Raw genomic sequence first — 15,335 nt, 5'->3', positions numbered from 1 at the left:
AAATTAACAATTTAACAATAGAAAAGGAATTCATTAAGATTGCGGACAAAAACGGAATTGGTTTGGAATTTAAGGGCATAAAAGTGCCAATCCACTTTAATTCACCCCTTATTACTGGGCTGGTTATGGTCAGGTTTATGTCATACGAAAATATATTTATAGTTTAAATTAATCTGAATTTAATACATATTGTTTTTAATATACAAATTCAATATTATACCAATATCTTTGCATACAGATTTTAGATTGTTCCATACTTGTTTCGGATTAAATCTTTTAACTGGATTACTTTCGGATTATTGCCGACTGATTTCGTATTCTTTACATATCCCTGCCAGATTTGGATTTACTATTTATGTCCACTTTTAAAGTGGACAAATGGTAGACATACGGTAAAAGTGGAAATAAACTATTTAGAAGGTGTTATATAGCAAAAGGAAGTATTGATAATGTAAAATGGATGTTTAGGGAATAGATTTTAGCAAATATTGCAATAACTAAATCTCTAAATAATTAATAATTACTTGAAATTCCTGACAGATTCGATAAACATAAATTTATAGGTGGTTAGACTTTAAATAGTAGAAAATAGTTCATCAAAAAAATAAAAATGTTAGAAAAAGCTCTTATAATTAATAAATTAACTATTCTACAGTTGATTTATCCATTATTTAAGTTGAATTAAATCGTAAATTGTTCAATTATTAATGATAAATATGCAAACTGTGAGACCTGTCAATGTATTGGTAACATGCGTGATACTTGTAGCAGACTACGATTCACTACGATCAGATTCTGAACGGCGGAACGAAAGGAACTGATTTGGATAAACGCGCGAAGTTTCAAAATGATGTGTAGGGTAGAGTGGGGTAAAAAAGCCATGGTGTAGTGTTGCCGCGATAATGGCGAGAGGCGAGACGAGACGAGAGAACTTTGACTCGAGACGAGACGAGACAGTATTTTTTTAATTATCGCTAAAACGATACAAGACGAGAGAGGTGTCACGAGAGACGAGAATTCTCGACGAGAATTACGAGAATTCTCGATGAGAATTTTTTTTAAATTGCAAAGTTTTATTCTGAAAATATATAGTTACGGTTAACATATATATATAAAATATGATAGATATATGTATACTAAAATCTTTTATTGTTTACGTTGCATTTAATAGTCTTTTTAAACAAAATATAAGAAATTATAAATATTTTATATAAATTATATTTTTTTATACATAATATTTAGTAAATAAATTCTTTCTTAACTAAAAGTTGAAATTTAATTCATTTTTCAGTGTTTTTTTTAATGAGCAATATTTAACGGAAAAATAAATTTAAAAAAATTGTGAAAAAAAAATTTGGGTTTGGATCATAAATTCAGTTTCTTTGCTTATTTTTAAATATTATTGTGAAAATGGGTTCTATATTTAGCTAAAAAAGTTAGCAACTTTTATATTTATCTTTTTAAAAATTATTTGATTTGAATCAAATAAGAAAGTATTCACTTGAACTTGAATGAAATAATTTTTATTTTACTGAAATAAATTATTTTTGAACCAATGAATTCAGAATTTGAAGCAAATAAAATTTATTTGATAATAAACAAAACAAGTAATCAGTTATTGGAGACAAAAACATTTTTTTAATGCAAAAAATAAAAAAATTTGCATTTTTGATTATTTGAAAATAAATTGTAACTATTATTCAGCTTAACATTTTTTATTCCAATATAGCTAAAATTTTAAACCAGACTAATACCTGAGAGACTACCAAGTCTCACCTTAATCGTCAAGTCATTTTTTCGTAATGTGCGAACAAAATTTTACAGACATATATGTATATCTAAGATAAATATTAACATTAAAAAAAATTAACACGTCAAATTTTTTACAATACTATACTTCTATAAAGAAAGCTGAAAAAGACGAGAGAAAACTAGAATGTGTAGCATTCTCGACGCTCGAGACGAGACGAGACGAGACGATAATGTGTAGCATTCTCGACACTCGAGACGAGACGAGACGATAATATGTAATATTTTCGAAACACGAGACGAGACGATAAATTGCCCTATAATAACGAGACAAGACGAGACAGTTAAAATTATCGCCTCGTCTCGTATCGCGGCAACACTACCATGGTGTAAAAAAGCCATTTGAGTTTTATTTAAAAACTATTAAACCGATTTATCAGCTGTTTAGAATATAAATACTATTAGGTAATACGCAACTTTTGAATCTAATTTGAATGTTGTACCTAGATTAATATTGTTTTTATTGTAATTTTAATTTTTTGTTGCTTTTTTGAAAACATTTTGGTGAACTTTTCAAACATATTACAATCTGATTAAGTGAACGAATAATAAAAGTAAATGTTTGTACATAAGGAGAAAAGTATACCGAAAACGTATACAATGTTAATTTTTGGAAATTGAACTGAATTAACAATTTATTTTTGCTTTTTTTAATAACTGGTCTTGGGTGTAAAAAAGCCAGGGCAAAAAATCCATTGAATATTTTGTGAAATTCACTTGTTTTCTATTTAAACTAACCTTCTTATTTTACAAAATTTCTTGTGTTTATTTAATAAAATAAATTAAACACGACGAAAAAGTAGTTCAAAGTGCATTGAAAAAATAAACAATGAATAAACGGTTGCAACGAAATATGTTATCTGTGGTGAAACTTAAAGAGAACTTCTAAAAAAGGTACGAAAAATTGGCAGTGCAAATCGAAAACAGGTAAACTTAATATAATTTTCAATTTTGCTTGCTAAAAACTCTTTCATAATTATTAAAATATTTTTCAAATAAGACTATTTGTCATATAAATAAAGGAAAACTATAAAAATATCTAAATTGATAACATGTTTTGCTAAAATCGTAGGGTGGCTTTTTCACCCCACCAGGTGGTGCAAAAAAGCCACTTACAGTGCTTTCGTAAAACTCTTATAACTTAGTCCTTTCATGAGATAAAAAATATTTTCGTCAAGAATTTTCAAGCTTAGTAACTAAACTTTCAATAACAATTGGAAATTTGAGAAAAAAATTTTAAATACAGATTTTACATCATCAAAAGTAAAAATGTGGCTTTTTTACCCCACTCTACCCTAAATATAGTAAACATTGAAAAAAATTGCTTTCTTTGATTTAAGAGATATTACTAATAAATCATATCTTTTACTTTTAAAAAACGTTTTTTTAAAACAATGTGATCAAAAATTAGAAATTTAGCAAAACTTTTTCGATTATTAAAATAAATGAATTTATTTAAATAAATATTATTCAAAGCTAAAAATCAGTATTTTACTTAGAAAAATAAATTTCAATAAAAATTTTTTAAACAATTTCATGTAAAAAATAAATAACATGAACAATTAATTTTGATTGAAAATTAATTATTATTATTATATTTAGTAGAATATAAAAAATCACTCTTCCTACTTTAAGAAAGCAATTTTTTTATTCGTTGGTTCAACAGTACAAAAAGGGAGTGAATATTTAATTTTTAAAAAGTTACATTTAGTCTTAACTCATTAAGAAAAAAAGGCTTCTGGCCAATAAAAATAAGCACCTCCTATTTTCAAAGTGCAATTTTTTATTTGCTGGTTGAGTTAAAGAAAATGGAGAAAGAAATTAATATTTGAAAAATAACATATATTACCAAACCCCAAAGAAAAAATGGATGATTTAGACCAATAAAAATAATAAACAAACTCCTCCCATTTTCAAAATCAATTTTTCTATTTGTTGGTTGAGTTAAACAAAATAGAGAAAAAATTAATATTTAAAAAATAAATCATATAAAAAAAGAAAAAAAATGAAAAATGGACGATTTAGACCAATTAAAATAAAATTTAAACTCCTCCTTCTTAAAGAAAAATATTTTTTATTTGTGGCTTCAATAGAACAAAATGGAGAAAATATTAATATTTAAAAAATATAAAATTTAGTCCCAACCCCCAAAAGATAAAATGGATGTTTAAGACCAATTAAATTAAAATTTAAACTCCTCCCTTTTAATAAAAACTATTTTTCATTCGTGGATTCAAAAGAACAAAATGGAAAAAATATTAAACTTTAAAAAATATAAGTCTCAACCCCTCACAGAAAAACTGCTATTAGCCAATAAAAAAATTAAACTCCTCCTATATTTTTATTCATTGGTTCAGTTAAACAGAATGGAGAAAAATATATTATTTAAGAAATGAAACATTTAATTCCAACCCCCAAAAGAAAAAATGGATGTTTTAGATATCCTTACTAACATTTTTGTACCTCTCTTTTTGAAGAGTTAGGAGTGAAGGGATGACCCTAGGTGCTCTAGGAGAAACAAAATTTTCCCTTATGATAAGGTGTTCAATCGGGAATCTCGGACAATTTGGTGGCGGTGGATAAATAATAGGAGGTGGTGGATTAGCAGGAAGATTGATACCAGCAGGGAGTTCGATAGGATCAGGGAGATCGATGGGAACAGGCGAGGCAGCCCAACAGACGTCACCAATAAAAGAAGTTTCTGTTGAAAAGTCGGTAGAAGTGGAGGAAGAATCGAATGAAACTTCTAATTCGAGTTCCTTAAAGACTGTCGACAACTTATCCATTGTAAAGAATCCCCGGTTTAATCAATTTTTTACGTTAAAACAAAATAAACAGAACTGAAAAATTAGTTAACAAATACATATAAGGTCCTATATAAGTCAGTCCCATTATCTGTATGGAGAACTTGAGGAGTTCCCCATCTGTTAAATGCACTTTATTAATTGCGGAGTGGACAGTGTCTGAACAGTCGAACTGTAACGATTGTTTAAAGTCTCATTGAAACCCATAATACTTCACATTTTTGTGTTACTGCTCGCACCATCAAATATTATTTCATGTATTTTTGCTCTTATGGTTTCAATGATTGCAACAGCTTGAGCTAAGATTTTGGCCAAAATATCTCCTTTAACAGGTCCATTTGATGTAAAATCAGCTACTGTTTTTGCGTAATTATCGTAGAGCAAGCTAACTACTGAATTTTTACTTAGTTTTATTCTAGGAGAAATAAAACAAATCAATTTAATAGTACACAGAACAAGTATATTTATTTTAATAGAAAAAGCAAGACAGAGCAATGTACAGAAGTATACAGAATGACTGCTTGTAGTCAACTAACTCAGACCTGACAAGGGTTTTTTTTCGCAATTACACTCATTTTACCTGAGACATCCAAATCGAAAAGTGGGAGGTTTGCATGAACCCTTAAGATATCTGCTAGACATCATAAAAGTGTGGATAACAGCGTGGATTCCTTAAGTCGACAATTAAGTAGACTTGAAAATAGGACAAGCGAGACGGACAAAAGATTAATAATGGCTGACAAGGTCACCCGTGCCAAAAACCTGATTTTGTTCAACTTGGAGGATTCAGAGGAAATAAATTGGAATCTATTCAAGGGAGTTTCGGACATTTTTTCAAAGGTGGGCCTTCAAATCCCTGACGTCGCTTATGATGATGCTTTTCGACTGGGAAAAATTAAAGGAAGACGTCCCATATTGATCAAATTTATAGCAGCAAGATGGGTCAGGTTGGTATTTTCGAAGGTCAAGGAACTCAGAAATCTGAACCTAAACATAGCCAATGACCTCTCGATTGAGGAACGTGAAGCTCGTCAAGTAATGTTAGCAAAGGTTCATGAGCTGAGGGATTCTGGATATCAGGCCAAGATGAGAGGCTCAAAAATCTTAGTGGATGATGTTATAGTCTCCTTAAATGAAATTAACATCTTGTTGAATAAAAAATTGTCATCTGTAGATAAGGTGGTTGAAAGAGAAGATGACTCGGCTTTTCAAACTCCAGCATCTCATAAAACAAGCAAGAGAACTAACAAACCTGGACGTACTAGAAAAAATTCTAATTTAGATACCAAGTCTTCAATGAATAATAAATTACTTGATAATTTCCTGATCCCTGGGACATTTTCTTCTCAGGAGACACTCAGCGCGAGAGAGCAGAGATTTGCAAAAAGAATGGAGAACCAAGATAGAAAATAGCAGAAAGAGGGTGTTCATTCGGGGGAAAATTTTCAGAAGGCGAGTCTGTGTTTATCTTCCCGATTACATCCTAGGATCATTTTCTGGAATCTTCATGGCTATAGCAATATTGTGGATATAGTGAGTGATATAAGGGAAGAGGACATTTTGGCTGTCAGCGAAACCTTGTCAACTAATTCAGGTTTGAAGTTCCAATCTTCGTCAAATTTTGCTTCTATTGTAGCGCCTGCCTGGAAGAGCAATAATCTGGGTAGGCTAAGTGGCGGCCTCTTGCTGGCATATAACGTAAATTTATATAAAGCAGAAATTTTATTAATCTCTCACTTTTTTATCTTTGTTAATTTTAAATTTAATGATTGTAATTTTATTTGTGGCTTGACTTACTTTTCTACGAGTATGGATTTTTATGGTTATTTAGATGAATTAGTCAGATCAATTAGCTCTATCGCAGAACGCTTTCCAGATATTCCATTTATAATGGGTGGGGATTTTAATTGTAGGGTGGGGGAACTGAATCAGTTAAATCCAGATATTTTGCATTCATATAGCCTAAATAATGTAAGAGAGTCTTCAGATAAGAGGTTTAATTCTAAGGGTAGATTATTGGTAGAAAACATGGAGGCGAGCAACTTTGTTCTTTTAAATGGTCGTACTCAGGGGGACAGCCAGGCGAGATTCACCTTTGTGGGTTCGCAGGGATGTAGTGTGATTGACCTGGTTTGGTGCTCGTTCGCTGGTTTGTCATCGTGTTGTAACCTTGAGGTTCTGCACCTTCCTACTCTCTCCGACCATCTCCCGGTTGCTGTAAGTCTCTCTACTTTTTGGGAAAGGGAAGGGGTTACTTCTACTCCTACGAGAATGGGACGTAAATTGAGGTTTGATAAGAATAAAGGGGAACTTTTCAGGGATCAGATGGCTTGGAGGGGGGAGGTGTCGAACTTGGAGGGAGATGTGAACGCCCTGAATAAGACGTTAGTTAATACTATATTAAAGTAGCAAGAGATCTGGGAATGGAGAGGGAAAGCTCGTGTTCTACAGAGGGAAAGCGAAGACCCTGGTTTGATTGGTCTTGCAAGAAAGCAAAACGCCGGCTCTCTACTGCTCTTAGCCTTGCAAAGAAGAATGATTTTGCTGGAGATTTTAAAGATAATTTTCTGAAAAAGAAGCGTAAATTTCGTGATTTAATAGTATTAAAGAAAAAAAATTATAATGATATGATAATTAATAATCTCAATAATTGTAGGAATTCTTCTCTTTTCTGGCAGGCTGTGAGGAGAGTGAGGGGCGGAGTTTTGTCAAACGATTCGAATATTGGCTTGAATGATTGGCATGAATTTCTAATTAAGAGTTTCCCCCCTTCAGTTGTTAATCCCACTCCGGGGCCTTCTCTCAGGTTGTCACACCCGATTTTGGATAGCGATATAACTACTCATGAAATTATATTAACTCTGTCTCGTTGTAAGAGGGGGAAGGCTCCTGGTATCTACGAGATAGGCTACGAGTTTTATAAATGTTTGCCTAAAAATTAGATTTTCTTTATTCAGCATTTTTTAAATTCGATCCTAAAATCGGAAACGGTTCCAACCGAGTGGGGAAAATTAGCCACTTGTATGTTATTTAAAAAAGGAAATGCGAACGATCCTTCAAACTTTAGACCAATTACTTTGGTGAACTGTATCTCGAAAATTTTTACTCAGATTCTTTGTACTCGATTGATTAAATGGGCCTCAGATTTGGACTTGTTTCCCGAGTCACAGGCTGGATTTAGAGAAGGGAGAAGTTGTCTTGACAATCTTTCCACTCTTCAGGCTTTGATCCAGATCCATTTGAAAAATCCAAGAGCCGCGGTCTATGCTTTGTTCGTCGATTTTAAGGGAGCGTTCCCATCTGTCTCTCATAGTTTATTGTGGGAGAAATTACACTGGCTGGGTATGAGTACCAAGATGATAAACATTTTGCGGAGCTTTTACTTGGTCGCTTCGACGTGTATTAGAACCTACAAGGGCGATACTGATTTTGTGGACGTCTCACAGGGGGTTCTTCAGGGAGAGGTTTTGAGTCCTTATTTATTTCTATTATTTATTTCAGATATTGATTAGAGCTGTGCAAAATTCGAACCGAACCGAGTTTTGTTCGGTTTTGGGGCGCCGAAATGTCGAATGTCGAATATTCGACATCCGAACTGGGTAGTTCGAATGTCGAATATTCGACATTCGAACTGGGCTAACTCGAATGTCGGTTTTTCGACATTCGAACTGGGCTAGTTCGAATGTCGAATATTCGACATTTGAACTGGGCGACTGAAATGTCGAATTTTAGAATTCGACATTTTAGCGTACTAAAACCGAACACAACTCGGTTCGGTTCGAATTTTGTAGTAACTCGAATGTCGAATATTCGACATCCGAATTGGGCTAGTTCGAATGTCGGTTTTTCGACATTCGAACTGGGCTAGTTCGAATGTCGAATATTCGACATTCGAACTGGGCTAGTTTGAATGTCGAAAAACCGACATTCGAACTAAGCTAACTCGAATGTCGAATTTTCGACATTCGAACTAGGCGAAAAAATTCGAACAGTTCGGTTCGAATTATTTTGCACAGCTCTAATATTGATAAATTTTTTATAAATGGGGGCTGCAGGGGTCTAGCGATAAATAGTTTAATTGAGGTCTTGTTGTTGGGTTACGCGGATGACCTAGTATTTCTCTCTGATACCCCTGTGGAAGTCTCAAGAAAACTTAAAGCGCTGTATGAGTACTGCGAATTGAATAGACTGAATGTAAACACACAAAAAACGAAAATTGTCACTATCACGAGAAACGGTAATAGCAAAGCTAACAGAATTGACGCTTTTAAATTTGGCTCGGATCATATTGAAGTTGTTAAGAGTTATGATTACTTAGGGATTCCTTTTGTCAGCTCAGGCGGTAGGAAGTATCCTGCGTATTACCTGCTCTATGGGGAAGGTTTCTTGGAAATCATACACTTAGCTTTTTGAAAGCTTGGCGTTAAGTACGCTTTTTTATGGGATTCAGGTTTGGGGAACATGCCATGTCGACGAAATAGAGAAAGTTCAAACTTCCTTTTTAAAGAGACTTCTGTCTTTAACAACGAATACACCTGATTGGGCGGTTAGACTTGAGACGGGAGCGCTTCGACTTGGGCTTAAAGTTTTGAAATACATTCTAAATTGGATCCTTAGGATCTCTCGCATGGAAAATTCTAGATACCCTACACGGAGAGAAAAAACAAGGCTTTTCCCCGTGACTTCAATTCATGCCTTTTCAGGTAGCAGTTTCACCGGATTTCCCGATGAATTTCATGCGTTTAGCGGTTGGGCCACGCCTTAGCCCTAGAATCTCACCGGGAAAACCTGTGAGCGTCCTGCATTTTTACTGTGATAATTTTCACGCGTTAAATGCGTATTTTTTCATGGGGAAAAGCCTTGTTTTTTCTCTCCGTGTAGAATGTGTTTCGAAAGACTAAGAGCCCTGTCTATGTCGTCTCCGGAGTATGGGTTTAACTGGTTCACTCAGTTGAGAGTTTCTTTTTTTGAGCCTCGGGGCATGATCGACTTTTGGCGGGACCTAACTCTGCACTCAATCGCAAGCCTCAGGGAACCTATTCTAAAAGCTGGAGTGTTGGCAGCCTCACTGCGGATAGAAATCGGCAGTCAGTTTCTTCCAGTCTTTTAATATTTCCAAATTTGTCTATTCAAGATGGCCCTCAGCCATACTTACTCTCGAGTCTTCCATTATTTTATAAAAGAATTTTTGCGCAATCACGACTCCTAAATAAATATATTACTCGAATTAATTGTGGCTCTTTTTCTTATACTTTTCGAGTTGGTAGAGATTGTCTTTTTTGCGGCCTGGAAGAGGAAAGCCTGTTTCATTTTTTACTGCGTTGTCCGGCATGGTTGCACTTTTGTAAGGGAAGCTTTCCGGAGATCTCTTGCTCAGCGAGTTTGGCAGAGAAAGGCCTGATGATTGTATCTTCGTTAGACACGTCTTCGGTGAAAACCTATGTCAGGTTAATTATGCAAATACTCAGCGAATGTGAAAAGCGGAAATCATTAGAGAATAGTTCCTTACTTAATTGAGAGAAAATTAGGAAAATGTAATTGTATAACGCGACACCCTGCTTGTAATACCCAATATGTGGTCATAAACAAGTGTATTATTGATAAATGTATAACTATTTTTCAATAAATATTATTATTATAATCGATAGTTCTTTGATTCTCCATCGTAGCCTACTAGAATCAATTTTTTACTTTTCGGGTAAAATTTCTTCCTTCTCTCTTTAGGAACATTTAGATATCCATAACTACCGAACACTTTCACATGGCTTATCTCAGGTTTGCGATTAAACCATTTTTCATAGGGAGTTTGTGTCTCACCTTGTTGAAACACAACTCTATTCAAAAGATAACACGCTGTGTTAATTGCTTCTGTCCATAGCTTTCTATCCACATTACTGCCTAAAAGCATAGCTCGCGCACTTTCAACAATTGTTCTTATTTCCCGCTCTGCTCGGCCATTCTGCTGATGAATGTACGGTGAAGAAAATTCATGAATGATTCCTTTTTCGCGTATAAAGTTGCTGAACTCTACCGAAGTGTACTCAGTTCCGTTATCTGAGCGCAAACATTTAATTTTATTCCCGGTCTGAGTTGTTACAAAGTTTTCGAAATCTTTAAACCTCTCAAACACTTCCGACTTATGTCTCAAAAAATAAATTTTTCTAAAACCCGTGCTTTCGTCTTTAAACACTAAAAAATATTTTGATCCTCGCGGGGATTCGATATTAATTGGACCACAAACATCAGTATGAATTCGTTCACCTGGCAAGGCATCACTCACTTTATTTCTCGACGGATGTGGTTTACGCGTTTGCTTCCCGATCACACATGATTGACAAAAGAAATCACTGTCTTTATCGCTCGCTATATTGTCAATTTCGTACACTTTACACGTATTTTTTAAAGCACAAATGTTCACATGTCCCATACGCTCATGCCAAAGCTGTAGCATGTTTTTCTTGTCATTATTATCACTTTGAGCTACGTTGAACTGAATTGGCGCTTTCACTTGAAACAACATACGGAATAAATCTCCGTGGCGAACACCAAGTGATGACAGCTGTCCATCACTATTCCGAATTTCACACTTATGTTCGAATGAATGAAACGAAAATTTCTTTTTATTCACTGTCCCGATAGAAAATAAATTTCGTCTCAATTCTGGCACAAATAGCACATCTTGTAATTCTCTTTCAATTATTTTTCCATTTATTTCTTCTTGAATTAACACTGTGCCAACACCTTGTGCTGTTAGAATTTTATCATCCGCGATTACCACAAAATGTTTTTCTTTTATCGGTTCAAAACGAGTAAAAAAGTCTCTTCTGTATGTCATGTGCTTGCTAGCACCAGTGTCCGCAATCCAGAAATACTCACTTTTTTCACTTTTTCCGGAATATAGCGCGATTGATTCAGTAATATATGCTGTTGCCAATTTATTGTCATTGTTCCTTATCTTTTTTATCATTTCCACATGGAGAGAAATCTGCTGCTAATATTACTCGAAAGAGCACATTACTTAAATTGCTTAACGTTTCTCTTATATTTTTAGCATGGATTCATATACTTATTGTAAAAATACTTTCAATGCAATAAGCATAAGAGACAGTAGCTAATTTTGCACGAAATCTTTATTATAAATACAAAGAGAACGTGCTATAAAAGTATTAGATTCTTCTTATAAGAATCGCTCGAACTCCGACTGATTTTCAGGCGGACTTTATACACAGGTTGCCAGATTGGGCGATTTATCGCAAATTGGGCGACTTGAGGTGCAAAAATGCGACTTTATTTTGGGCTATTGCGACATGTCGCAAATTGGGCGATTTGCTAACAGTTTTTTGCGACATTTGGGCGACTTGTGAAAGTTTAGTAAATATTAGCAAAAAAATTATAAAAGATTTCTTTTTTTTATTCTTATTCCTTGTTCCCGTATTTATATTCAAGCTATGTTGGTTTTCAAATTCCAGTCTCATTATTTTGTAAAACAGAAGACGTTAACCAATCAAAATTCTCTATTAGAATAAGTTTCATTGAAATAGAAGTTTCTATTGGCTATTAACCGCTTTCCGTTTCTTCTTTTTACCTAATTTTCACGTCAACACTTAATCGATACTATTATTGGGCAACTGTTGCCAACTGCGACAGTTAAAATAATTATAAATCGACTAATTATTATTAACTGTTTACTTTTATAATAAATAAATTATTAATTAATTTTACATACAATTAAAATATAAAAATTAAAAAATCTAAAATTAAAATCTACTTGTCACAGTGGGGTTGGTAACAATTTGTTGCGCGTCAAAGTCAACTTTGAAAATTTCGTGATAAATGATATTGGAGATTCGCCTTTAGGGTATCGGTATGATGCGCCGTGCGCCTGTGCAAGCAGCAGAGTTGTGTATCACATCATTATTTTACATAACCTTGTTCAGGTTATGTTGTGTATAATATTGGTCCATGTGATTTACCGGTTGATTTAAAGATGGGTAAATGGTCTAAGTATTCAAAAAAGTATCAAACAAAATGGGAAGAGGAGAGTGAATTGAAAGGTAATTATATAATTATAAACTAAAAAAATGTGTTTCTCTCTTTTGGAAGGGTTAACATAAATTAACATTTGAAACTTCTGTATTTTCGAAAGTAACAAATTAATTTTCCCATAATTATATTATTGTACAATCCATTGTTTATAAAATTTTAACGAATCAAAAATATTATTGCTTAATAACAAAACGTTATGTGTTTCTCATTTTAGACTGGTTACAAAAAAATCCAGACGTAGACAATGATCCTGATCATAGAGAAGCTATGTGCAAAGTGTGCGAAATGAAATTGAGGGCTCATCATAATGACTTATTAAAACACGCAGGTACTGTGCGTCACAGACAAAACGCCAAAAAATTTAATACAAAACTTCAGCCAACCCTTGAAAATAAGGGGTATTCTGTAATAGGAAATGAGGCAAAGAATACAGATTTACGTTTGGCTGTATATATAGCAACACATTCTGTTGTAAAAAGTATGGACCATTTAGGAGAACTTTTGCAAATTTTAGGCAAAGGATCATCTTTGGAAAATATTAAAATGCATAGAACGAAATGCTCTAAGTTAATTTTAAACGTCATTGCGCCTGCGATGCTAAGCGAATTAATCGAGGACATTGGAAATCAAAGCTATTCCTTAATAATGGATGAGTCTACAGATATTTCAGTAATTAAATATTTAGCATTCTGCGTTCGCTACTTCAGCTTAAATAAAAAACGACTTATCACAGATTTCCTAGGATTTGTAGAAGTAGAAAAGGCGACTGGTAAAATTCTTTTCGACAAAACAATTGAGTACTTGAAAGAAATAAAATTAAACGTTGAAAACTGTATCGGAATTGGGAGCGATAACGCGTCAAATATGATCGGCAGTGAGAAAGGATTTTTTCATTATTTTAGCGAATTAGTACCAAGAGCGCAATTAATTAAGTGCACGTGTCACTCGATACACCTGTGTGGATCAAAAGCTGCAGAGCAACTTCCAGCTGATCTGGAATTTTTAGTTCGTGAATCCCGCAATTGGTTTTCAAAAAGCGCTTTAAGGCGTTCGCAATACGAAGCTTTGTACACGGTAATCAACGACGGTGATATGCCTAAGAATTTAGTCCAACTTTCTGCAACCAGATGGTTAGCTTGGGGCAGAGCCATTGCTGTTATCGTTTCTCAATGGTTGGAATTGAAAACCCACTTTGATAATCACGTTCGTAGTATAAATCCTAGCGAAAAATGCACGATTGGTAGAAAGCTTCGAGATCTTTTTCAGGATGAATGTAACCTTTTGTATTTATTATTTTTGAAACCAGTAACAGCTGAACTCTGCAAAACCAATTTGAAATTTCAGCAAGACTCAACAGAGGTTATTTAATTTTATAATAAAGAACATTATATTAAACTACAATTTTGAAATAAAAAAGTTTATGATTTTTTGTTTGTTTTAGGTTACTAAGCTTTTTGTAGACCTGCGAGTGCTGCTCATTTCATTTGTAATAAGAATTATTAAGCCGGAATATATCAAAATAAACCAGAACGGTCAATTTTTATCAGGACAAGACTTTCAGGATTTAAAAAGTGCGTTAGATAGTCCCCATGCTTACCTACCATTGAATGCGATTGATTTTGGAGCCTCGTTCGCTATTCATCTTGGAAGGATTAATCTGCCCATGGAAAAAATAAGAGAAGTTAAACAACGTTGTTTAAACTATTTATCCATATTATGCAAGGAACTTGTTTATCGTTTGCCAAACAACATGCACCATTTCGAAAATATTCGATATTTTACCCCAGAAGAAAGCTTGAAACCCGTAAATAGGGTTGACTTTTTCAAGTTGCCATTGCAATTAGCTGGTAAATGTTTATACATATAATAAAAATAGAAATTTGTAATCATAACAATATATTTTAATTAACTTTTTTTTAGATCCTAATGTAGACCTCGATTTTCTCCAAACCCAATGGGACCAACTTATTTTAGTGGATTTGCGAAACCATTTCAATGGAAAAATTCCTGTTGATTCAGTTGAATTTTGGAGTGGAATTTTTGAATATAGAGACTCAGCGGGGCAAACAGTTTTTACAGACCTGGCTTCTTTTGCCTTAAGAATTCTCTGTCTGCCATTTTCAAATGCATCAATTGAACGTGTCTTCAGTATCATGAATAGTGTGAAGACAAAAGCTAGAAACAAGCTTTCAATTGTATTATTAATGGCTATTATGAGAATCCGATTGAGATTTGGGACCATGCAGGAATGCTGCAATACTTTTGAACCCACTGCAAGAATGTTTCAACTCTTTACGTCCCAAATGTACGTTTCACTTAACGAGGCTTCTAACAGAAATAATAATAATCACGATGAAATTTCGTATTTCGAAACATTGGAGTTATTTGCAGACGAAAATAATCTTTTATAATTGTTTATCCATTTAATACAATGTAAAATGTAAATTTTAATGTGCCAAAATTTAGTTTTAACAGATTCTATGATCTATGGACACGTTTTTCCATTTTTTATGTTTATGTAAATTATATTAAATAAAAATTTATTCTCTAAAAAATTATATGTAGTTTATTAACTTGAAAATTCAATTATTATTATTTTTAATAATATTATTTTAACATTAATATTTTAAAAAATTCAATAATAACAATTTTTAATTAAAAAAAGTTTCAAAATTT

General features: G+C 33.3%; 2 protein-coding genes across 2 annotated transcripts in view; both read left to right on the top strand.

Moving 5' to 3' along the window:
- The window catches only part of LOC122505264 (clustered mitochondria protein homolog), a 64,769-nt gene that overhangs the window by 5,421 nt on the left and 44,013 nt on the right, over positions 1-15,335 (top strand). The window lies entirely within an intron of this gene.
- Positions 13,357-15,126, top strand: LOC122505265. The gene is made up of 3 exons (XM_043616769.1): positions 13,357-14,018; positions 14,101-14,506; positions 14,580-15,126. The coding sequence occupies exons 1-3, from the start codon at positions 13,524-13,526 to the stop codon at positions 15,068-15,070; spliced, it is 1,392 nt and encodes a 463-aa protein (XP_043472704.1). The 5' UTR covers positions 13,357-13,523; the 3' UTR covers positions 15,071-15,126.

Source organism: Leptopilina heterotoma, unplaced genomic scaffold (assembly GCF_015476425.1).
Source record: "Leptopilina heterotoma isolate Lh14 unplaced genomic scaffold, ASM1547642v1 Lhet_351, whole genome shotgun sequence".
Classification (NCBI taxonomy): domain Eukaryota; kingdom Metazoa; phylum Arthropoda; class Insecta; order Hymenoptera; family Figitidae; genus Leptopilina; species Leptopilina heterotoma.
The sequence above is the reverse complement of the archived record's forward strand: the minus strand, read 5'-3'. Positions and strand labels throughout refer to the sequence as shown.